The sequence below is a fragment of the Chamaea fasciata genome, unplaced genomic scaffold, assembly GCF_029207755.1.
Source record: "Chamaea fasciata isolate MVZ Bird 193981 ecotype frontalis unplaced genomic scaffold, bChaFas1.0.hap1 SCAF_11, whole genome shotgun sequence".
NCBI lineage: Eukaryota > Metazoa > Chordata > Aves > Passeriformes > Sylviidae > Chamaea > Chamaea fasciata.
Genome location: NW_027094096.1, coordinates 12,097,498 through 12,120,703, shown reverse-complemented (window position 1 = coordinate 12,120,703; position 23,206 = coordinate 12,097,498). Strand labels below are relative to the sequence as shown.

General features: G+C 40.0%; 1 protein-coding gene across 2 annotated transcripts; it reads left to right on the top strand.

Annotated features, from left to right (window-relative positions):
* The first annotated feature begins 1,121 nt into the window (after nt 1-1,121).
* Nucleotides 1,122-22,445, top strand: PCOLCE2 (procollagen C-endopeptidase enhancer 2). 2 transcript variants are annotated; one of them, XM_066193267.1, is made up of 9 exons: nt 1,122-1,450; nt 2,395-2,503; nt 9,978-10,233; nt 11,024-11,148; nt 14,059-14,195; nt 15,480-15,634; nt 18,074-18,157; nt 20,066-20,233; nt 21,857-22,445. In XM_066193267.1, the coding sequence occupies exons 1-9, from the start codon at nt 1,335-1,337 to the stop codon at nt 21,991-21,993; spliced, it is 1,287 nt and encodes a 428-aa protein (XP_066049364.1). In that variant the 5' UTR covers nt 1,122-1,334; the 3' UTR covers nt 21,994-22,445. The 2 variants fall into 2 exon arrangements, with proteins under 2 accessions (XP_066049364.1, XP_066049365.1); XM_066193268.1 differs by having other exon boundaries at nt 1,122-1,423; nt 21,857-22,443.
* The last annotated feature ends 761 nt before the right edge of the window (nt 22,446-23,206 follow it).

The window sequence follows — 23,206 nt, the reverse complement described above, 5'->3', positions numbered from 1 at the left end:
TTGTCTCCCAGTGCCTCTGTGCGCACGGGAACGCTGTTTGCACCTCTCACTCGCCAGCCGTCTTGCAGGCTGCCTCCAAAGATCTGAGACATTCCAATAGCAGCTGCACCTCCTCTCTCACAAAAACCCTCTTGGAAACGTAGCAAGCACGGATCCAGGTTAGTCTACTGCTTCCTTCACCCAGCACTGGGGAAAGCAGAGTACAGGTATCATGACTGCTAAACTGCAGCATCCACTTTCTCTTTAATCCTCAGAACCTCTTCTCTAATCAACAGTGCTTCTTTAAAGTTTTGGTAGTGGGACCACTCTTCTTTGTATTTTGCAAGAATAGGAATGCTAAGAGCTTAATAGATGAGCTAAAAATAAGAGAATATGCTTATATTCTGCCTTATATGCAGGAGAATTTCTGTTTAGTTCCTCGAGTCTTTGTTCAGTTGGCTGTGCCTGAACACTTCTACAGACTTACCTCCTTCTTCTACAAGAGGTACATATGGGAAAAAGTACTTAAAAACAGTAAGAGGAACAGGTTCTTTTTAAAGCAATACTCAGAACATAAATTATCACTTACTGATGTGATGATTTGCATGTCGTTATTCAATAGCACTAACAATGTGGGGTTTTTCAAACGCCACGTTCAATAAGAATACAGTGTCCAAAATAAGAATACTGACTTAATTTTTCATTTCTTTTCTCGGTCAAACAATTTTGGCCCAAATCCTGTAAAACACCCAAGTATTGAGTTCATCACTGTATGCTGTGCCACAGCCTTTTAAAGAGTATCCTTCACAGCCAGAGCGAAAAGGCTACTAAATGGGTCAGGATTACCCATCGGTAAACAAAACGAAGCATTTCAAGTTTACTTTAGAATTTAAATAAAGAAGAAATTTCAAAGCGGCATTACTATTTTTCAAGCTTTGGCGCAGCTGCAGACGATTGCACAGGCGGCAACACTGAGTTCATTCATGCCCAGGACAAACACCCGCACTGTGCCACCTGAGGACAGCGGCGGGGCGTCGCGGGGGGCTGCGGGCTCGGGGCGGGGCCGCGCTGCGCTCGGGCAGCCCCCGCAGGAGCAAAGCGCGCGGGGCCCGGCCGAGCCCGCCGCCCCCGGGAGGCACCGGGGCGGGGCCCGGCACACCCCGGGCAGCGCCCGCGCCCCGCGCCGGGAGAGAGGGCGGCCCTGCCCGGGCCCCTGCCCTGCCCTGGGGGCGGAGGGCCGCGGAAGCCTTTGCCTCCTCCCCCGGCCCCGGCAGCCACAGGAGGAGGAGGAGGCGGCGGCCGGAGTAGCGGCTCCGTGGCCCCAGCCCTGCCCCAGTCTCCGCTGTCGCCCTGAGATGCCGCCCGCCATCCCGCTGCTGCTGCTGCTGCTGCTGCCGCCTCTGCCGCTGCTGGCGGCGGCGCGCCCCGCCGTCCCCCCGCACAGGTACCGCGCCCCGCTGTCCCCGCACAGGTACCGCTGTCCCCGCTGTCCCCGCACAGGTACCGCCCCCCCACTGTCCCCGCCCCAGGTCCCGCTGTCCCCGCACAGGTACCGCACCCCCTCCCCTCTCTTCATGCCCCGCAGTCGCGTTCCCGCCGTGCCTCCGCGGGGGGCGCGAATGTTTCAGTGCCCGTGACTGCATCAAGGCAAGAGCATTTCCCACAGAGCCCGGGACCCTGCGAGAGCAGCCCGGTGCGGGGTAACCTGTAGCCTCTCTAACATAACGGCGTGATACGCTGAGGCATCCCGGTGTCTAAAGGTTGGCAGGGCGTTCGCTCACCCTCGTGTCCTCAGCAGTAGCACTGGTTCCACTCGGGTTTTCCGGAGTTCCTCGCGTGTCCGTGCAGTGTGTCCGGAGCCGGCACCAGCACCGGAGCTCACCTGAGCTGAGCCCTGAGCACAGCTGGGCCACAGGGCTCAGCACCAGGAGCGGGGATCAGCACGGGGTGGGTTGTGCTACTGAGGTACAAAAAAGTACCAGAACTTCCTTGATTCAAACATACAAATTCAAAGCATAGAAAGGAATGAGAAGTGATTTTTATATCAGTGCTGTTTTAACTACTTTTATATGTACTATAAAAAGTCATTGCTAATGACTTTTTAATAATTATTTTTCCATTATGATAGCAATTTGCAATGATGTATCACACTGACACACCACTGCTCTAACGAAGTAAAAAAGGAGGGAGGGATAACAGTCTGTGCCTACCCAGAATTAAGGCCCAAGTAGTTAATTTTTTTCTACACCTAAGTTTGCACATTAAATTGCAAATTCTATGTCAATAGTGATTTTATGTAAATAATTAAATATGTTTCATTTTAGCAGTGATTTTAAATATTTAAGCTGTTGAGACAGTTTGTGCCTTTTATACAAAGAATAAATTTTATATATTTTTTTTTTCTATTATTCTCAGGCCTACATTTACATGTGGAGGAGTTGTATCTGGAGAGTCAGGGTTTATTGGGAGTGAAGGATTTCCTGGCGTCTACCCACCAAACAGCAAATGTACTTGGAAAATCACAGTAAGAATTTTTAATACCACAAAATCAGTGCTGAAGACAATGAACAGCTATTTGTTGTACAACTGTGTTTTACATGGGGTAACATGTGCAGTAATGAACTCAGTAACTCAGAGTAGCTCAACTATCTGGAGCTTTTTAGGGTTGCAGCAGTACGATAATAGCAGCTGAAACAGAGCTGGCTTTGCTTCACGTCAGAACCAAATTTTCATTGACTTCCCTGATGCACCTCTAATTGTTTTCAATTAACTCACAAGCAAACATCACTCCTTCTGTCACTGTGGAAAGCAATAGTGAGTTCTATCAAAGAAAAGATTTGAGGTAGCAGTTATGAAAAGCAAAATTTCTTGGCAGGAAGATATATAAAAAGTTTCAATCAAACCCAAAACGTTCAGGCAGGTTTTCTTGAAGTGTGCTGCTAGCAGTGTTCTGCCAGCCAGGACATCTGGAGTCTGTCATACAGCAGGCTGACAGCAGTAGGGAAGTGTTGTAACATTTATAAATGACTATGTGAAATGGAACCATGTGGTACAATTGATAGTTCGATACTGAAATGAGACTGTAGGGCAGAGATACCATATTTAGGGACAACAGATTCCATGAAACGACTAGGACTAAATCTTCCTGTTCTGGATGTCCTTATCCACAGACTCAGAGAAATGGATGTGAGTGAATGATTACTTTTCCTCACATCTGCACAGATTAAACTCTGAAACTGCTGACTAAATTTCCTCTCTTTTTTAGGCATGGTTCACCAAGAACTCTTCTAACATTTGGGCCTACAGAAAAAATGAGAAGGCATAAAAAATGAGTTAGTCTGTGTGTTGACAGGATCACTAAAGACAACTTCAGCTGAAAGACTGCATCACAGGCCAGGTATTGGCAGGAGAATAGGATGTCACAGGATAATTGTTTCCTGCTACTATAGAGATGCTGACGCAAAGCAGGAGACATTGATCTGTTTACAATGTTCAGTTTCAAACAACTCTCGTACCAAATGAGTGATGTGATTTTAATCATTTTATCTGAACAATCCCAGTGAAGCTGCAGAGTTACTTTCTGCACCTTTCTGTTGCATTTTTATTGGGGCCTAGTTAGAGGTTACCTTTGATCTGTGCCTGGCTTCATCCAGAGGAGGATGTGAAGCAGTGTATGGCCATAAACTTGCTTTCTTGCTATTGGGCTGAGGTGACAGCAATTAGCATGGCCCACCTTGCAATCTGAAGAGCAGATGCAAATTGCATTTAGAATCATACAGACGTGCCTTAAATAAAAGAGAAAAAATACAAAATTAGTTTAGCAGTATAAATCAGTATTAGATGTTGAAAAGTTCAAAATTGAATCTGGAGGGAAATAATAATTTTGCTTATGACAGCATGAAGTTTTCATCATTAAAAAACTTAGATAACAAATGGAGGCAGCACTAAAGAAGCAACTACTGAATCATGCCATGTATCTGCCCTTCATATATGGGAGGTAGAGGGAGAAGAGAACAGATTATTTTACTTAGAAAGTCCATACGGAGTGGTTTCATTGCAGACTTTATGTGGCTGTTGCTAACAGGATACCAGCACCCAGGTGAGCCTGGGCATGGTGAGAAGCTTTACTACAAAGCTGTAGCAGAGCTGTGTCTGCACTTGAGCTTTCTTAACAATGGGAGGAACTCGATGGCTTCTGTCATTTCATGATCACCCTGATGCCAGTTTTCTGCTATGCTGCCATTTGACTGCCTCTTCCTTGTCCTCTGTAGTTTGCCCAAAGCCAGAGAAGGGCTGCACAGCTGGAGCAGTCCAGGCTTGCTTGTGCCCTCACCTGATTTAACCCCTGTTTTATTAAACAACAGTATTCACTAAGCCAAGCTGATTTCTTTTACTCCATCAACTGTAGAACACTCTGTGTCCTTTGGGTGTGCAGGAAGTATGTAGGGAAGGCAAGGACTAATAAACTTGCAAGACTAAGCCTGTACTCTCTTTAAAAAGCCCATGGTTTACCAAACTGCGGCAAAGTGGTACATGCAAGGGTCTGGTTAGCCTGAATTTAAACAACAAAATTCTTTCACTGAATACTGCTGAGACTCAGAATAGCTTGCAATAGCACCCAAGCAAGAAAGTCAGTTACACTGCCATGAAGAAATACTCTGTAGTTACTGTTAGTCTTCCTCATTTAGATCTGGTCTTAGAAAGTGACTAAGATATTTGCCTGTCTGTTTTAGCCAAGGGCTGTGAACACCTTCCTGAAAACATTCTGCTAATGCAGGATCTGACCAGTCTGCAAGACTGAAAGAGATGTTGATTCACTTTGTGTCTGGGTCACGAGAAGCATGAAGCTGTTGTTTTCTCAACTACAGGATCTCATCATCTGCACAAGAAATGCAAAGAGAGGCAGAATGAGAGCTAATTCATTCTTTAGAGGAAAGTAGGCTTAGAAACATTACACGTAATACAGATAAAGCAATGTAGCATTCAGGTATCATCTGAAATTTTTCCAACTAGTTTGCTAAAGCTGGAAGAGTCTCTCCAACTCAATTATGGTTCTATTATTTCAAGAGACTGGAGCTTTTTCAACTGGCTAAAGAAAACAGCTTCTCTATTCTAAGAGCTCTAAGAAGTGTTCAGCACATGCTTGTGGTTCTATTACAACCTTGGCAGAGTACCCAGCAGCTTTTCACTGGCTTTGCTAAGAAGTCATTTGTAGAGCTATTTCCTTTCCTATAGTAATGTATATAGCTTTATCTCAAATATGTCATATACACTTACTTTTAATACTCTGTAATCCTTCTTGGCCATCACCTCACATAAATGTGTCACACAGTCTGAGAATCTGGACTGCTATCCTGTGTTTTTCTGGCAAACTGCTTAGTTCCCATAAAACTCCAACAACTTTATGTGCAACAATAATATTGAAAACTGTCAGAGTTATGTAAGGTTATGTTTTTATAGGTTCAGGAGCTGCGTTCCAGCAGGTTTGCTGACAATAGGAAAAGTTTGAAAAATTTACTTATCAGGGCAGTTGGGAATCTGCCCTGAGAGAGCAGAATATTTAAAATACTTTTTCTATGTTATAAGCATTCATTTTCCTGTGTCATTGGAAAACTGCAAGAGCAGAATATTTAAAATAATTTTTTCTGTGTTTTAAGCATTCATTTTCCTATGTCATTGGAAAACTGCCCTTCCAGTAGAAAACAGGTCTTTACACATTGGTTGTATTGCCAGAAAAGAAAGAGATAAACGGAACCTAATGCCCTCATTAGGAAGGGCAAACTAATACAATTTTTTAAAATTGGAGATAGAGAGTAAGCAACTAGGCAGAAGTCATGGTTCTTCCCAGGATGTAACTCCAAATGACTTCCACATTCATTCTCAGTAGAGAGAAATAATACGCTTGGCTTGCAGGTAGCTGATGCATTTTTCAACTCTACCTGGGACTGCTATAGCAAAACATACAGTCAGCATCTTTGTATTAAACTTATATCAAAATATATTCAGCCCAGTGTAGGTTTAAAAGTTAGGCAAAATATATTTATGAAAGTTGGCATTTAAGGGGATTCCTCCCCCAGAAAGATTATTTTCAAAGTAAATAGTCTAAACCATGTAATTTTGATGAAGAGGGCTTGTATTCAGTCAGATCAACAACAGAAAAACAGCTTCATTACTTTAAAGGTAACTGGACTTTGATTACTGATTATATGAAATATCTGCAATGAATGATAACCAAAAACAATCTCAGGACCTTATTTTGAGGTGTGTTATATACATGGAATAATCATGCCCTTTTGAAGAGGTTAGTGATTTACACCGATGATTCTAGGGAATTATGCTCTACAAAAATTCCCTCTAAAAACTTCTTTAGACTTTCATAGGAGTAAGGCATCCTTCACATTAGTTTAGCATCATAATTTTTCAACGTAAAGAAGTTCATAGAGTTAAAATAAGAAGGGAAGCAGAGAGTGAGTATGGGTCAGTTGCACTCTTTGTGACAAGGAGAGGGAGAGGATGAAGTGCCGCTGTTGTTGAAAGATACCAGCTGGATGGATAAAACAAAAATAAGGCACACCCTGCAGAGGAAGTATCACATCATTCTTCCTTTGACTCTCCCTCCTTTTTTTTTTTTTCCCCCTTTTCTTTTAAGAGCTGAATTCCTTCCAGTTCTTCCTCTGAAGTATCCCATCTTCTTACTGCATCAGGCTCAAATTTGGCTCAAAGTAAACAATACTGAGTCATGCTGGCCTTTGCTTACTCCCCTGTGTTTCTCATGGAACAATATTTTAAATGTCCTGGAATAATCATTGGCAGTTTTTAGTACATTAGTTCTCAACATTTAAAGAAGTGAAGTGGCAGAAATCAAAGAAAAGTACAGTTCTGCAAAGATGCCTGTGTTTAGCACAAGATTTCTTGGGAGTAGCTGTAAACTGGAACAGCTGCTGCCAGAATGTGGAACCACCATCCTCTGCCCTTCTGATTGTCATCTACTCAGACCACAAAATTTTAACTGATTTAACATACTGGAACAAATTTGTTATTTTTTGTGAATGACAAATATTTTAATAAGCAAGTATATTTTAAGAATAAAAGTAATAGAAGTAAGTAGTGACTGTAATTAAGGGCTTGCCACATTTCTCTAAATGACCTACCTCCCAAATTCAGCTAAACATGGACAAGGATTATTCTGATAATGAAAACCTGCAGTAGGTTCCTAGTTAAACCTTCATGACCATGTGGCTGAGTTTTTCCTATATTTTTTACAGACTGTCATGAAACAGAAGTCAGTACATCTATGGGGAACAGTCTTGACTTGACCAAGTTCAAATAGCCTAACTGACAGAAGCAGAGATGAAAAGCTGCAATGAAATAGAATTAGAAGGTTACTGTTGTATAGTATAGCCTAGCCAGTGGCAGAGAGAGGAGAAAGGAGGAGAACACTGCACAGAATGACTGATACTATGAACCAGAAAAAACTGGGACTTGAGTGAATGGCTGCCTGCAGTTTGGGGTTTGGCAGCTTTGGCAGCTCCTCTCCCTCCGGAGCAGGGCTCTGTCCCATATTCCCTCTGCCCCGAGGTGTGGCACAAGGGACTGGAATGTCCAGGGGCAGCAGTGAGGGCCTTGCGGCTGCTGTGAGTAGAGCAATGCTGGGTCAGCGCACTCCTGGAACAAAGCTGTCACTGAGCACCATCAGCATTACTGAGGGGTAACAACTTGCCTAAATCTGAATGCAATTTTACAAGGACAGCAAAAAGACCTTTACTTACCCCAGAACCAGCCACCTCTCACATTTCCACTTCCTTCTTCAAACTCTGGGAGAGAGCAGGTATATTCAAAGAAGCAATTCAGGCTGAGAAAGTTGGGAAACATCTCATAATGACTGATAAACTGTTTAATCTAATATGCTAGAGCAACTTCTGTTCAGCTTTCAAAAACAGGATAAGGAAAAGGGGAAATATCTTAAAGATGGGCAAGTTTTAGCTAAAGCTGCAAGACACTGTTGTGGAGTACGTTGGACAAACTTAACTGTAGGCATGATATTTTATTTTAAAACATGACAACCTTTAAAGGTCACCCCTTTTGTGTCCCGTCATATCAGTTGTACGTACTTGTGAAAATGACTGTTCACCCCAAAAGAGCATATGCCATTTTATATACATACTTCTGGAAAAAAGGCTTTTAACTGCCTAAATTTGACTTAATCTATCTGATTTTACTGTCAGCATTTCTGAACTGACTTGTCCAGTCACACAGAGTTTGCAGTACAACCATAAATTATATTCAGGTCTGCTGACAGGAATACCAAATTCATTTTAGCTCATTTTCCGTTAAAATGACCACGCCTTAATGCTCCTTAGTGATTCAGACCACAAGAAAAGTGAATGCAATAAGAGATTTAGATATGAGAGCAGTGAGTCAAGGAATAAATTCAAGAATAGATGAGTTGTGGTTTTGTAGCAGTAGCAGTGATATGTATCAGCACAGGGGCCCTGAATGCATTTTTGAGAGAACTTTGAACTTAAAAGAAAAATTCTCTGAAACCAGCAGCAGGAACTGTAGTGGAGCTGGTGAGGCAGTGGGCGCATGGACCCTGGGCAGCTCAGAACACCTCAGGCAAAGTCTGTCCTGCTGCAGGATCAGTGTCAGCACTGGACATAAAAGCAGCCACATGAGTGAGTAATCTGAACACAGCTACAGCACATTTTTCAGTACTTCTAGAACTGCTGCCTCTATCAGTATCTTCTGTGGGTTAAAGCAGACACTTCCATTTATAGCACTTCCATCTATACTTGACGAGCAATTTTTAACTGTTGAGACTCAAACAGTTTGACAATTTCATATAGGAACAGTTTAGTTTTAGTTTATTTCAAAATAGCGTTTTAAAATGAGTCACTGTTAAGGAATGAAAAAAATTTCACGAACTCTTAAATAACATGGGTTAAATATGAACTTAATGCAGATATATTAAGTGTGTGTTTAAAGCAGAAAATTATAGTAGTGTCTCAGTAAAGCAGAACAGCTGCAATTATTTTAATAGCTAACCACTCTACATGATATGGATTGAATGCAGATAATTACCCTTGCCTGTCTAGGGTCTCTCTATACTTTAAAATACTGTTTCCCTTCTTCAGCTCTGTTACACAGCATTAAGTGCTTTATTAGAATAGTTTTCACTTCTCAGTATGCTGCTTTTTCTCTTAAAGGCCTGTAACTGTATCCCAGGAAATGTTCTCCTTGTAAACTATTATATTGTATTAATTTACATCCTTCTCTGTACTCTTGTCTCTTCTGCAATGTCCACAGATGCAGACATGTAAGATTTGCCCTGTGTTTCCTCAGATATTTCAGAAAACAAAACTCTCCTCTATATTGAGAACACCCACTAATGGTTCTTTTGAATTCTCTGTTTATAATTTTACATTGTCTTTCCAAATACAAATCTTTCACTACCCCCACTCCAGTAACTAAATATTAGGGTTTGTACAGTGTTAGCCATAAAGTTTCCAATTTTATTTATAAATGTAAGATGAATGTCAGTAAATTAAAAAAAAATCCTTCAAACTATGAAACTTGGTAACACAAATCAGAAAGAGAGGCCATTTCATTTGTTTAAAATGGTAAATTGCTTGTTCTGTATTTTTTTTTTATACTAATCTCATCCTCCTCACCTTACCTGGTGACAGGGAGCTGCATGGCTGATTCTATACTTTCAGCAAAAAGTAAGTGAAACACACCAAGCTGAACTAGTTTATAATTAACAGTATGAGCCTGACTAGAGGATAAGAAATAAGATAATGGCAAGAGATGGCCAGAGCTTTGTATTTAGGATTGGTCCAAGTTACTTTAAAAACTGCTTTGCCTGGAATATAGTTGACAAAAAGAGCCCATCTGATGGGAAGTGAAGGGTATTAAAAACAGTCATGCAAACAGTGGGGTCCGATAGAGATGTGGTGACACTTCCAGATGCGTCTCTCCCTCCTTCCCTCTCTCTGCAGGTCCCAGAGGGCAAAGTGGTGGTTCTTTCCTTCCGCTACTTAGACCTGGAGAGTGACAATCTGTGCCGGTATGACTTTGTGGATATTTACAGTGGCCATGCCAACGGACAGCGCATCGGCAGGTTCTGTGGGACTGTCAAACCAGGCGCCCTTGTGTCCAGCAGCAATAAAATGTTGGTGCAGATGACTTCAGATGCTAATACTGCTGGAAGTGGATTCATTGCAAAGTTTTCTGCAGCAGAACCACATGAAAGAGGTAATTACCCATTATATATGTGCTGAAGACAAATATAACTCAGCTCTATCCAGAGCCACATTAATGCTTAAAAAGATGCGGTCCCAGAGATTCTAAGGATTGTGCTGTTCAACATATTTATTAATTACCTTGTTTGGCAAATAACTGAGTGTAACTGTTTAGCCATCTTAGTTCATCAGGTGGTCAAAAGAAAGGCTGACAAGTCTTAAGAGTAGTGGAAGAACTGTACCTAGTAGTAGACTGGTAATAGCTCCTCATTAAAAGGGCAGATGAAATTCCATATAGATAAATGTTGTAAATAAGGGGAAAACACTCTAACTTTCTGTACATTGTGACCAAGAACTCAGAAACTAAATAAGAATTCTTATTAATTTACAGTTAATTTTATAAGAAGGTCCACAATAATATTGTAAATAAGGATTACAGACCTGATGGGATTTTAATTTGGAACTGAGGGCAGGAGATACTGAAGAAAAAGACCCCTGTCCATCGAGCACTCCGCAGGCTGCGGTTCCCTTGGGAGTGCGTGTCAGCCCCACCATCGCTGCCGCATGGGCTGCGGGTATGGCTCCTGCGGTACCTGCGGCTTCTCCTCCCGCTCCAGCCCCGTGTTTGCAGGAGGGCGTCTCTCTGTGTTGCTGCCGTTCATTCACTGTGTTTCCCCGAGGCGCCCCGGCGGAGGCGGAGGGCCCGGCCGTGTCCGTGGCGGGGCTGCGGCAGAGGCCGCTGCCGGCCCTCAGGGGTGCGGCCCCCCTTGGCGCTCAGCGCCCCGCGCTCTGCTGCTTTGCAGGGGACCAGTACTGCGGGGGGCGGCTGGACAAGCCCTCGGGATCCTTCCACACGCCCAACTGGCCAGAGCGGGACTACCCCGCGGGAGTCACCTGCTCCTGGCACATCGTGGCCCCGAAGAACCAGGTAAGGCGCTGCCGTGGCGCTGCGGGCGCAGCTCAGCTTCCAGTGCCTGCAGGGAGCCACACCTGAGGGCGGCCCGCTGCCCACGCTGCCCCGGGCCGCTGCGATGGCACGGCCGCGCTCCGCCATCCCGCCTTCTCTGCTGGATCGCCCCGGTCACTCCTGTGCCTCCTCAGCAGGGCCAGGCGCTGCCACACTCCCCTCAGTGAAACCCGTCACAGCATCTGTGACTGCTGAGGCTTTTCGGCCAGGGAGGGGTTAAAAATTATTTTCTTAATTCAAAAAATACCATGCAAATTAAGTTAGGGCAGGTGAACATCTCAGCACCAAACATGATGATGACCAATGCTGAATTTAAGTCTAGCAATGTTTGAGCGTTTTTGGTGTTGCTGCAGTTTATTATTGCGGTACCCAGGTAGAGCTGATTGAATTTCATAAAAGCAGTTTGTTTTTATTTCATATTTTGGAGGCTCCATGGCATAACATGCTCACTTAATTAGCCAGATGCCATGAGAGCATATGTTACCACTTCATTAAGAGCTGAGGAGATGTGACAGCAGACTGAGAGGGCTCTTGTGCTACGCACGGCAAACACGAGCGTGTTCCCTACACTGCAGAGCAAATCTCAGTCCTAGCTGCACATTTTCTGGTTGCTGCTGAGCCATCTGCTCTGTATCTTAGCAGGAGTTCTACAGTGATTGAATGTTTTGGTTGACAGGCTTGGTTGGTTGGTTGCTTTTCTTGCCACATCCAGCTTTTAAAATTCATTTACATATAAAGATGACTTTCCTCTTCATCTCCTGCTCATGACTAATCCTTGAAATAAAAAAAGCTGCCCCAAATAAATATATTCTTCTGATCTTTCCTACTTTTCCATTTACCAAGACAGTTCCTCCCTTGAACTGAAGCAGTATGTCAGCTTAGTCTTTCCTGTAGTCCTTTTTAATCCACATTCCTTGTTTGCTAGATACAGATCGTTTAACAATCCTGTAGATAGTGGTTTTTATACCCTTATCTGTAAACTGCAGATTACTTTGGTTCTTTCCAAGTGTCTCTATATAAGCCTAAGAACTTTTCCTAAGCCCATAGAGAAGATTTGAGAAAGACTATACCAGCATAAAAATAAGGGCATTATATCCTGTGCCTTTTGATGATTCTATTCCATAAAACTACCTGTTTCCAAATATATATTATTCATGTACTGTAACAGTGGTTTGCATGGAAAAAAAGGCAGAATTTTGACAGGGACAAAAGCCATTTTCCATGAAGTAGTGAATAAGCATCTCTCAAGTTGCACAGGAAAAGCTCCCCAGTCTTCCATTTGCCAGAATTTAGGTGTCGTCGTCTCTATTTCCCTTTCATAAGCACATGAGCAGTAAAACACGGCACTCTTGTTTTGTTGCTTCAAACATTAACCAATAATTACTTAATTTATTAAAGATGGAGGAGCTTCTCCTGATCATGAAAAGCTTCTGTTCTGCCATGAAATACTTACTAGTGCAAAGTGCACTTATTGAACAATAGTGAAGTAGGTATTATGGCCTGCTGTTCTGCCTGCTATGGAAAAATTTAGCATTTCTATTCCCAGCTGCATTACTTCTTTCTATGCCATCTTTTTTGATCACAAGCATGTTATTCAGATGGGTATTTCCATTTAAAGTGAATTTTTTCATCATGAGTCTGAGGGTTTTGAAACGAGCCTGTTAGTCATCTCTGAAAGCAAGTCCCCCAAGGTTACTCATACTTCATGGAAAACAAAATTATGCCTTAAACATCTTAATAGTGCAAAACTATATCCATGCAAAATGAAGACATCAGGTGATAACAGGCTATCATTACTATGAATGTTGAACAAGATAACTTTTACTATGTCAATAAGCAAATAAAGTACATGCCATGTACAAATTACTTCTTTTTCTTTTTACAGTCTTAGAAAATTTAATACCATCTTTGTTTTGAGTCAGATCTTTATAAAGGTTGATCTACAATCAGCACAAATCAGTCTTGTCATTCAAGCCTCATTTGTGCTATTTATGGGAGGGTGATTTAAATAGTTGTGCTTCATCTGAAGAAGCAACCTAAATGCATATATTAGCTCTGTTTCCATGCAGTAGTGAGGTTGTGTTTCCCTTCCCTGGCACATGACTGACAGAATCATTCTGCAGGATTTAATTTCGGAGTAGTAGATTCCATTTCTGTTTTCTTGTACTTTTTTTTTTCCTTAAGTAAAAAATTCCATAAATAAAAGTCGTTGGGAGATAATAGAATAAGTGCTGGAAATACCAGAAGAATACTAGTTCACATTTATGACTTGTAAAGCCTCAACAGTTATGGAAATCTGACATGGAAATATTATTCTTTTAAGTACTTACTTTCTCTTGAATTTAGTTTTACTATTTTCTAGTTTTCTTTCTATCAATATTTTAATTTCTAATTTAAAAAATTCTCCATCAAGTATACACAGCATTGGCAACCATAGTGCTTTAGGCCCTGCTGTTAATGAAGTCAGTGAAATGTCTCATATCAACTTTGCCTTTGCTTTTTCTTTAGCATATTTAGAATGACACAATGACATTAAAAGCTCCTTTTCTGTTGCTTTCACTTGCTGTAGTTATTTTAAGAGCATTGTAACACCTAACTCCTACTAACATTCACTCATAAAAATAACTTTCTCAGAAGTTACTTGCATACATATGAGAAGAAAAAATTTTACAGAATATTAGTCATATGCTGAACTATTAGTTAGAGAGGTCATGTGGGTTAAAATACTTTACAGTTAAGTGGATTAAGGATTTTTCCTTTATCAAAAGAAAAATTCAATAGTACTTCATATGAAGATGTCACTTACTACAAGAAGTATTAATAAATTCTGCATGTCAAAACCGTAATGAGTTATTTCCATTTTCCCTTTAGCTAATAGAGTTGAAGTTTGAGAAGTTTGATGTGGAGAGAGACAACTACTGCAGATATGACTACGTTGCAGTGTTTAATGGTGGGGAAATCAATGATGCTAAAAGAATTGGCAAGTACTGTGGAGACAGTCCACCAGCGTGAGTAACTTCCTTTCATTGTGAACTGCACTACCACTGTGTTGTCATTTTCTGACTGTGCTGGCCAAGGCTTCTAGAAATTGTAATTTTTAAATTAAACATGGTGTTTTCTACCTCCAACTGAACATGTAGAAATTGCTTAGTATTTTGTCTCTGTCTAGGTTTTCTCTATTTTCTCTCTCACCATGACTAATTCTGGCTCCCAGCCATGTTTTCTCCTGTTCCACAAGCCTCATGAGACCACTGTGTAATGTTACAACACCAATGCTAATCCCAATGCTACTGATACTGGTGTAGCACCAATAGTAATGGTAGCTGAACATTAACATAAATATGTTTGTTTTGATTATAGGTACTGAAGTACAAGGATCCAGCTGAGCTCTCTAGCCCCTTGGCTCATTCCTCACTTTATCTGACTCATTTTCCTCTTGGCCCTTTTTAAAAAGACAGGATACACAGTCTGGGTCAGATTTGGCCTTGTAGTCCTGGTGTTCAAGGAGCAGAACAAAGCTCTTGGTAGCTGATAATCAGTGCCCTGCTCCATCCGCAGGCTGTGCCAATAGTGCAGCAAGGAAAGGCTAATCTGGGCAACCACCATGGCAGCTGTAAATCCATAGAGTTCCAGTTAACCAGCCCCTTACTTTTGGTTATGTCAGACCCAGCCATCAGAGTAAACTGATTTCTGATCATTTGCCAAAAAAATGGGAAACAACGACAAGTTTGTACTTCAAAGACCTCATTAAGTGTTTTGAAGATGTCCTTGGTAATCAATATCCAATCATGGACAAAAAATGAGTCCACAGAAATAATAGCCCAAAACATTTTATTTTTGGTGGGTTTGTTGAAGAGTTGCAGAATACAATACTTGATGAATTTTCATAGCCCTTCCAATTGTGCAGTATCTTTTTCATGAAACAAAATCAAATCAAAAAAATGCCAAACATTTACTTACTTCCCCTGTGGACTGAGGATTTCTTCAATGTATTTTCCCACTTTCCTAATCTACCCATTTCATGGAAGTGAAGTCTGCAATGAAGTTACACAGAAGAATTTAACAGTATTCATATTGGCATAAACTTCAGGAGACAGAGTTTTAGGTGATTAATGGAAATGAGTTTCATCCTCAAAACACCAGTGAGTGACATGCCAGCAAAGAACCATGTGTTTTTCAGTATTAGTCTGAAGTGGGTTTTGTTTTGTTTTGTTTTTAAAGAACGTTATTAATGCTTTTTGGCTTTGACATGCAAACAAATGGAAATATTTTATTCTGGTTTTCTATTATAGGCCTATTCTGTCTGAGAAAAATGAGTTGCTTGTTCAGTTTTTATCTGATTTAAGCTTAACAGCTGATGGGTTTATTGGCCATTATAAATTTAGACCAAAAAAGTTACCCACAACTACAGCCCTGCCTACAACCACAACAGTGCCTGCTACCTCAAGTAAGTCTGACTGGCTTTATTTCATTTTCTATAAAAATTAATTATTCCAGGACAAGGAGAGAGTTGCAGAAATACAAAATAGAAATTATATTTAAAATTCCAGTTTTGTGGTTTGTTAGTATTAATTAAAATTAATACTCTCCAGGGAGTGCCAGAATATACTCAAGGGAGAATACACTTAACATTATTAAAGGAAATCTATCCAGACAAGAGTTCAGTGTAAATGTCACTTACTCCACCTGAGAGAATTTTCCTGTCTCTTCTCAGTTTTGGACAGTTAACTAGCACATTCCATAGAAGAACGGATAAGCTAATTTCTTTTGAATAAAAGGTTCTGATTATTTCAGGAAATACCTTTATTTAAAGGAACTCTTTCTTCTATACAAGTTGATACGTAAAAATCTAAGTGTAGTTTTCTTCATCTAGTTATTAAGATCAAGCAAAATTGGTATGGAAGCCACCTGAGCCCTCTTCAGGTTCTGTCAGCACCCTGTCAATATGACACTTTCCTAGGATAATTTTTATTTGAAAATCTTCAGGGATTGGAACTTAGAGAGAAATATGTCTCCCTAAAAATAAATCTCCTTTTATATTTAAAACTAGACAGCATATATGAAAGATCAGAGCTGGATTTCTCTGAAGGTGTTGCCAAAAATACCTCATTACTGAGATATTGAAGGGATAAGTTCGTAGAATTTCTATAACCTGAATGTGAGGCATTTCAGATACAATTATAGCAGAAAACGAAATTATTTATGATGTTTTTGCAAGACATAACCTGATTTGTACTTAAAACACATCAAAAATCAGGGCAGCAATGGCTTGTTGGCAGGAAACCAAGAAGCTGTGGTGCTTTAATACTGCTAATGAAGGTATTTAAAATAGATGAAACTAAACATTAAAAAAATGAAATCATAGTGACCTGTAAATCATTCTGATGTGGCTCTAACAATAAATAATTTAGCTCTTCTTCACTCTAAAGCACTTGTTAACGATGCTGTTGGTTCGAACACTTGGTCTCAAGGAACCCAGACTGTCAATAACCCTGTTCAGGGTTTTACACAGGCAAGAGAGGTGAACTTCACAAATTAACTCCAAATCAATTTTCATGACAGCATCAGTGTTAGAAAATAAAAACATGCAGATTCATCTGAGAGAGGACAACAGAGGCAAAGTGCTCAGAAGGACTTGCCAGGCAGACAGAAAGAAGACGACCTTTCAAGGTGTGATCAGTTTTGCACAGTGTAGACATTTCTGATCTTCCAAACAAACCAAAGCAAACCAAACCTTCACAGTTCAGTTACATTTCTGAGCAGTCATTTGCATTCAGAAGTGTCCAGTTCAAAGAGACTCATTATCTTGCAAAACAGAACTGCTTAAACTTGCACAGAACTCCAGGCATGAATAAAATATTAAACTTTAGTAGGCTCTTTCAAGAATTATGTCAGTCTATATGTAACATAAAAATATTAGTACTTGCAGAAATAAATAAATGCTATAAATACATTTGTAAAAGTAAAGAAGATTAATCCAGTACCTGTGGTGAGGTATTTGTCTTCCTTGTGTCATTGGATAAAGTCATGCATTTTCCTGTCATGTGCCTACATATTAAGTGGTAGGCAACTAAACTTCTATTTCAGTTCTTCTCCAGTTCATGTTTTGCTAAAGTACCTTACAAACAATACACAGCCTCTGCTGCCAAGTCATAGCAAAGTTGGTTACCAACCAAAATTTATTAAACTGTAAAAAAAGAAAGGAAAAAAGTGCCCAAAAGAACCAAACAAGAATATTTTGTGATGCATAATCCCAGTTTTAAATACAGAAAACTCAAGAGCACCTCAGTAAATTTTTGGCAGCTAAAATGCCAAAACATACAAACAAATGCTATAAACAAAGCATTCAATTTCAGAAAGGAAATGTCAATCCCTAATGTTAAATACATACTTCAAACATTGTGTTTCAAAGTGTCATGAAGAAAAACTGTGCAACACTACCTGACGTGAAGCTATGTGAAAAATTTGGGGAAAAGAGGTCAGGAATTCAAACTCTGATCCCTTTCAGCACAGGGTGGTAATTTCCAATAAAAGCCTCCCCAGTCCCTGGGAAGTGTTACTGTAATATCATATTGTGGTACTTAGGTGCTCTCCTAGGGCTGTATGGCAACAGCAGTGACAGATTGAAGATGCCAGGCAGATCTTGAGTAGGATCCCATTCTCTTAGGCCACTAGAACTGGCAAAGCTGAGACACCTGAAAGGAAGATGACAGGAGTTGACAGCAGAGAAGAAGAACATTGTTACTGTGGTGCTCATCTCCTGAAATGCTAGGTCTAGTGCATCAGGATTATTCATCTTTCTACTTGTCTTTATCTGAATATAGTGCTTTTCATTTGTATCAAATGCTTTGTTTCAATTTCAATTTACTTTTTGCTCTTCAAAAAGTTGTGAAACCTACAGTTGCTCTGTGCCAGCAGAAGTGTAAAAGGAGTGGGACTCTGGAAAGCAATTATTGTTCAAGCAACTTCGGTAAGGAAGCAAAGTTTCTTTTTAATTATTTATTCACTACTGTGTTTTTAGACTCAAGGAAATTTTCCCAGATCTAGTTCTGAGTTACCATTAGTATATAGGCTAATATTTTTACACTACCTTATGTATGTATCTGACATTGTATCTGTTTCACTCAGTACATTCTTGGAGATATTCTGAAATAGGCACTGCACAGATATCTGAGACAAACATTTCTTCTCAATGTGAGAAGCAAATGACAACGTAAGACAGTGCCAGGATTCATCGATTCAGTTACTGTATTGTCATCTCTGTTTTCTGTAACCGGCCCATACATCTTATACTGCCCCTGCTGACTGTTCCACAATACAGTGTTTAGACTTCCAAAATGCTTTGAAAAAAATTAGAAGGGATGGAGTCTTCCAAGCACTGCTGTCTGTATACAGACATAAATCAGTCAGGAAAAATGATGCCTGCTGTGTATTAGCACAGCCTTGTCACTGCCGATCTATTCCACTGTCAGGGTATTTTCCCATATTAATTCCGCAATCTTTTTTTAATCCCCTATAACATGCCTGGCAATTTGATGGGAAAACTCCCTGCCACCATCCTTTTTTCATTTTAAGCTGACTCTTACTGCACTGCTAATCCCACGAGATTTGTGGAAATCTGCAGGATACCAGGGAAGCAGAGCAGGGCTGTGGCTGCACCCTGGGGCAGGGTGGGCTCAGGGCACCACCAGCCTCTTCCAGTCTGCAGCCACCACAGGCTGGTCCAATACAAAAAGAAACAGGTAGGGAAAAAACACAAACCATAAATGGTCTCCTCTTACTGATCACACCTCAGCTCTTGTGGCTCATGGTAATTGATACCATATAAAGCTTGGTTTTTTCCTCTAGCATCACAGTAATAAATCACATTCTTCTCTCCCATCTTCTGTCAAGTACTTGACATTTTTCAGTCTTTTCCATGACAGGAGTGAGAGTAAAAATAGTTTATATGCTACTGTGAATGCAAGCATACCCTAAGGTAAGAATAGGAAGTCTGTTGTTAATAGAGTATGATTTATTCTAAGTTTATTTGTAGACTTTATGATTTTAGAAAATAACTATTTCTCTTTCATCATGCATTTCATTTTATTGTTTCTAGAAATATTGCTGCTATACCCAGCACTTTAACATCCACAGTTCTCTCTTGATTGAACTAGAACATTCTATTTAATTAAAAGCTCTGCATTAAAGGAAGATGATGTACAAATTTACAAAATCCCAAAATGTGGATTATGCAGTTTTGTAAAATAAATCTGGCTGTACATACTTGATAATTGAAGACTGAATTTATCCTAGGATAGAATGTCTGATTTAAAAAGATGACCTGAGAAGAAACCAACTTGTTAATACCAATTACCATTTCCTTTTGATAAATAAAGATGGCCTACCAGTTAATTTAGTCATCCTAGGGAAAAGAAGGTATCTTTGTTTTCATGCTGAGAGGTCTATGATGGTCAAATCTGTAATTGCATTCATCTGAAATAAGTAAGTTTGTATCAGGCCTCGGATGAAAATCTAGTTCTTAGGGCATTAACTGTTCCCTGCTAGTCATCTGGGAGTGTCAAGAGAGTTGGGAATTCAGGTTTTGGCTAGAGAGCTTCAATTCAACTTCTCCACTATTTGAAAATGACTCATTAAAAGCAGTACTGTTTAACTGGAATCAGAGAACTGGGCTTGCATGAGACTGACACATTGTAGAACAATTTCATATTTGGTGCCACCAAAATCTGACAGAAGTGATGCTCATATTTTTAGTAAGTGTTCCTAGTACTGTTTTCTTATTAGGGACTATGTACTTAATAAGTTTTTATGATGCCTCAAAATTTATGTCTAAAAAGAATAAAAATTTACCAAATATATCAAACGTTTTTTCTTCTAGTAATAACAGGAACTGTAATCGCAGCAGTAACGCGGGCTGGCAGTCTGCATGCAACAGTATCCATCATTAATGTCTATAAGGAGGGAAATTTAGCAATCCAACAAGCTGGCAAGAATATGAGTGCCAAGATTCTTGTTATGTGTAAGCAGTGTCCTCTCATCAGGAGAGGTAAGTACACAGTAATAACTGCTTTGTGTGTTTATAAAAGATAACATTATAAAAACTGCTGTTTGAAATATGGCCACAAAAATCAATAAAATTACCATGGTTTTTTCTATAATCAGCAGTTACTATTACAATCAATTTAAAATAACCAGCAATCCAGGGGTTTAGTGCATTTTTTTCTGTTTTACTGGAAAAGGATTAGGCTCATGTATATCACAGGAGTTTGAAAAACCTTTTTCTTTAAAAGCCACGTGATCCAAGATAAAATCTGATTTGGATCTCTCAGATGAAGCTGAGGTAGATTTTGTGTTTACATGTATGTATTTTGGAGCTAGTTTTTATACACAGTTGTTTAGAAGGGAAAGACAACAGCCTGCTAAACCTAGAAGAGCAATATCTCAGAGGAAATGGCAGAAATCAAAAAGTTCCTCTGTTGTGTATCTTCTAAATGTATTTACAGCTTTACAGAAATACTCATAGTATTAAGCCCACTTTATATCTGCAAACAGCCAGTACTGCTAAAAGCTACCTTAAATAATATTATACAGACATCAACCAACATAAATTCCAGTTAATTGTGGTAAAGGTGTTAAAAGAAATACTGAGAGTATTTTTATTGAAGTAACTAATAAAAAGATTAAACTGTTTTTTAGCTCTGCCTCATAAGAAAACAGGTAGAACACGAGAACATAAACGGAGCCATAGCAGGAAACAGTAAAAATAATTTAATAAACATCAAAAAAACCCCGGTATTATTCCAGATACTGCCAGTGCTTAAGCATATTAACTCAAAGTGGGCAGTAACAAAGTGAAAAATCATGATCAGAAATTAGTTTTTGCCTTTAGTTATATGAAAACTACACATTGGGAGACATCATAATGTCCTTGGTGGAAAAAAAAATGTCTCCTTTTAGGCAGACTTCTGACTCCAAACCACACATTTCTGTTTCTCATCCTAAATCTCAATGAATTATTTAAGAGACATTACTTAAAATCTGAACTTCTCTGTTTATATCCCTGTGTTACCATTCCTTCCAGCCCAAGACCCTGCATTTGCCCAACCCTTCTAAGGCATAAAAATACACAGATCCAATTGAATTGTCCAATGCCAGGTCTTACCACTCATTAAGTCCACCTTGCCTGAATGCTTCTGTGTATATCTGGAAATTACTTATATCTCTGGGGAGGGATAGGGAGTGAAAAGATTTAAGTGCATTATCGCTTAAGGGCATTAACCGACAAGCTGAGCAAATGTGAAAATATTCCAAACTAATATGAGACATACTCCACCCTGGATGACAGTGGTTAGGTTATCCAGTGCTGATAGCATTTCTAGTGCCTCTTAGACTCACTTGACACTCTATAGTTAAAGACTATCCCCTATATATTTAATTATGTAGTAGGCACTTAGCTGTGTAGCTGCTTGATTTTTTACATAACCGTAGTTTGTGGTGTAACAAGCATGACAAAGATGGGTAAGAGAGTAAATGTTGCAGGTAGGAAGGAAAAAATGTTGGAAGGCATTGGTAACAAACAGTGAAATGAACAGAAACCACAGGTAAAGAACTATACTTACCAAATGATGTCCCAGATTTCTGTCTTGTAATCTCATTCTCTACTTTCTAGGTTTAAACTACATCATCATGGGCCAGGTAGAAGAAGATGGTAGAGGCAAAGTCTTTCCCAACAGCTTTGTCATGAGTTTTAAGACTAAGAACTCAAAGATCCTAAATGCCTTGAAAAACAAAACATGTCAAAATTGAACTCTGCAGCTGCATTCTATCATCTGCCTTGAAAGGTCATTTTAACTTTAGCCTAAGTCATGGAAATGCAGCTGACTGCCAAGAGCCCGGCCACGCTGACCTTCCTCCCTCCTGTCCACACAAACACACCTGGCACAAAGTGAAACCATTCCATGTACCAGATGAGAACAGACCTTCCCAAGGCTGAAAGCTGAAGGTGTGCAGCACAGCCATCTGATTTCAAACATACAAATTCCAGTTACTTGGAAGATGGTAATTTATAACTGTCCAGTTTTTTAAGGAGTTTTGTACGTAAAATAAGAATCCTAAGTGCAATATTTATAGCAATTCAGTTTAACTTACCTTTTTTCTCTAAAGTTGTTTTATTACATGGATTTCTGCATTATTATCAGTGCTTAATAAAATATTTCAAGAGTTAAATTGTATACCAACTAGTTATTCATTATTTATAAAGCGGGGCAGCTAAATATAGAAACTGTTTGTTGATCATTTACATGCTTTTGATGGTTTGGGCCTTGTACATTGTAACTGTCACTACACTTCCTTGCTGATTAAGGGTCTGATTTTCGTTATATAAAAGTCAGTGAATCATTGATCTGAACAGGAACTTTTCAAAGAATTAGACAGCTGTAAAACAGCACCATGCTTTTTTCCATTGGTAACTATCTACTTAGTAAATGTCACTATTAAGTTCTCCAAGGTACTAAGGTAGAAGAAGGTAGGAATTAGTTTAGTGGTAGTAAGGTGCATATAGAATCTAAAATCCCTTTAAGAATTTTTTTCCTTTTATATAAATACCAGACCAGAATTCTTTGGATAACCTGTGACCAGGGGCAGGAAACTAATGAAACACACAGTCCCTACTGGAAGTACCCATTGCTTATTCCAGCAGGGGAATGTAGATTGCCGTTCTCTTCACTGATGGATTCTCACACGTCATGCCAAGGGGCACTGCCACAGTGCAGCTCCAGCACAGCAGCCTCTCTTCCAAAGACTTCATGGGCAGCTGGGCTGAGGACAAAAGCATCAGAGGGGGGCACAGAGGTACAAAGAGGCTCTGCTGGGAGCTCACATCCAAGAGCTCAGTGCTGCGGCCACACTTCAAAGATTGCATTGCCTGACTGACCAAACTGAACAGCACTTCTCTGTGGAGCCAACAACAACATTTGTTTGCAAAGCAGATGTAGTTCTGAAATTTTAAAACTTTTAAATC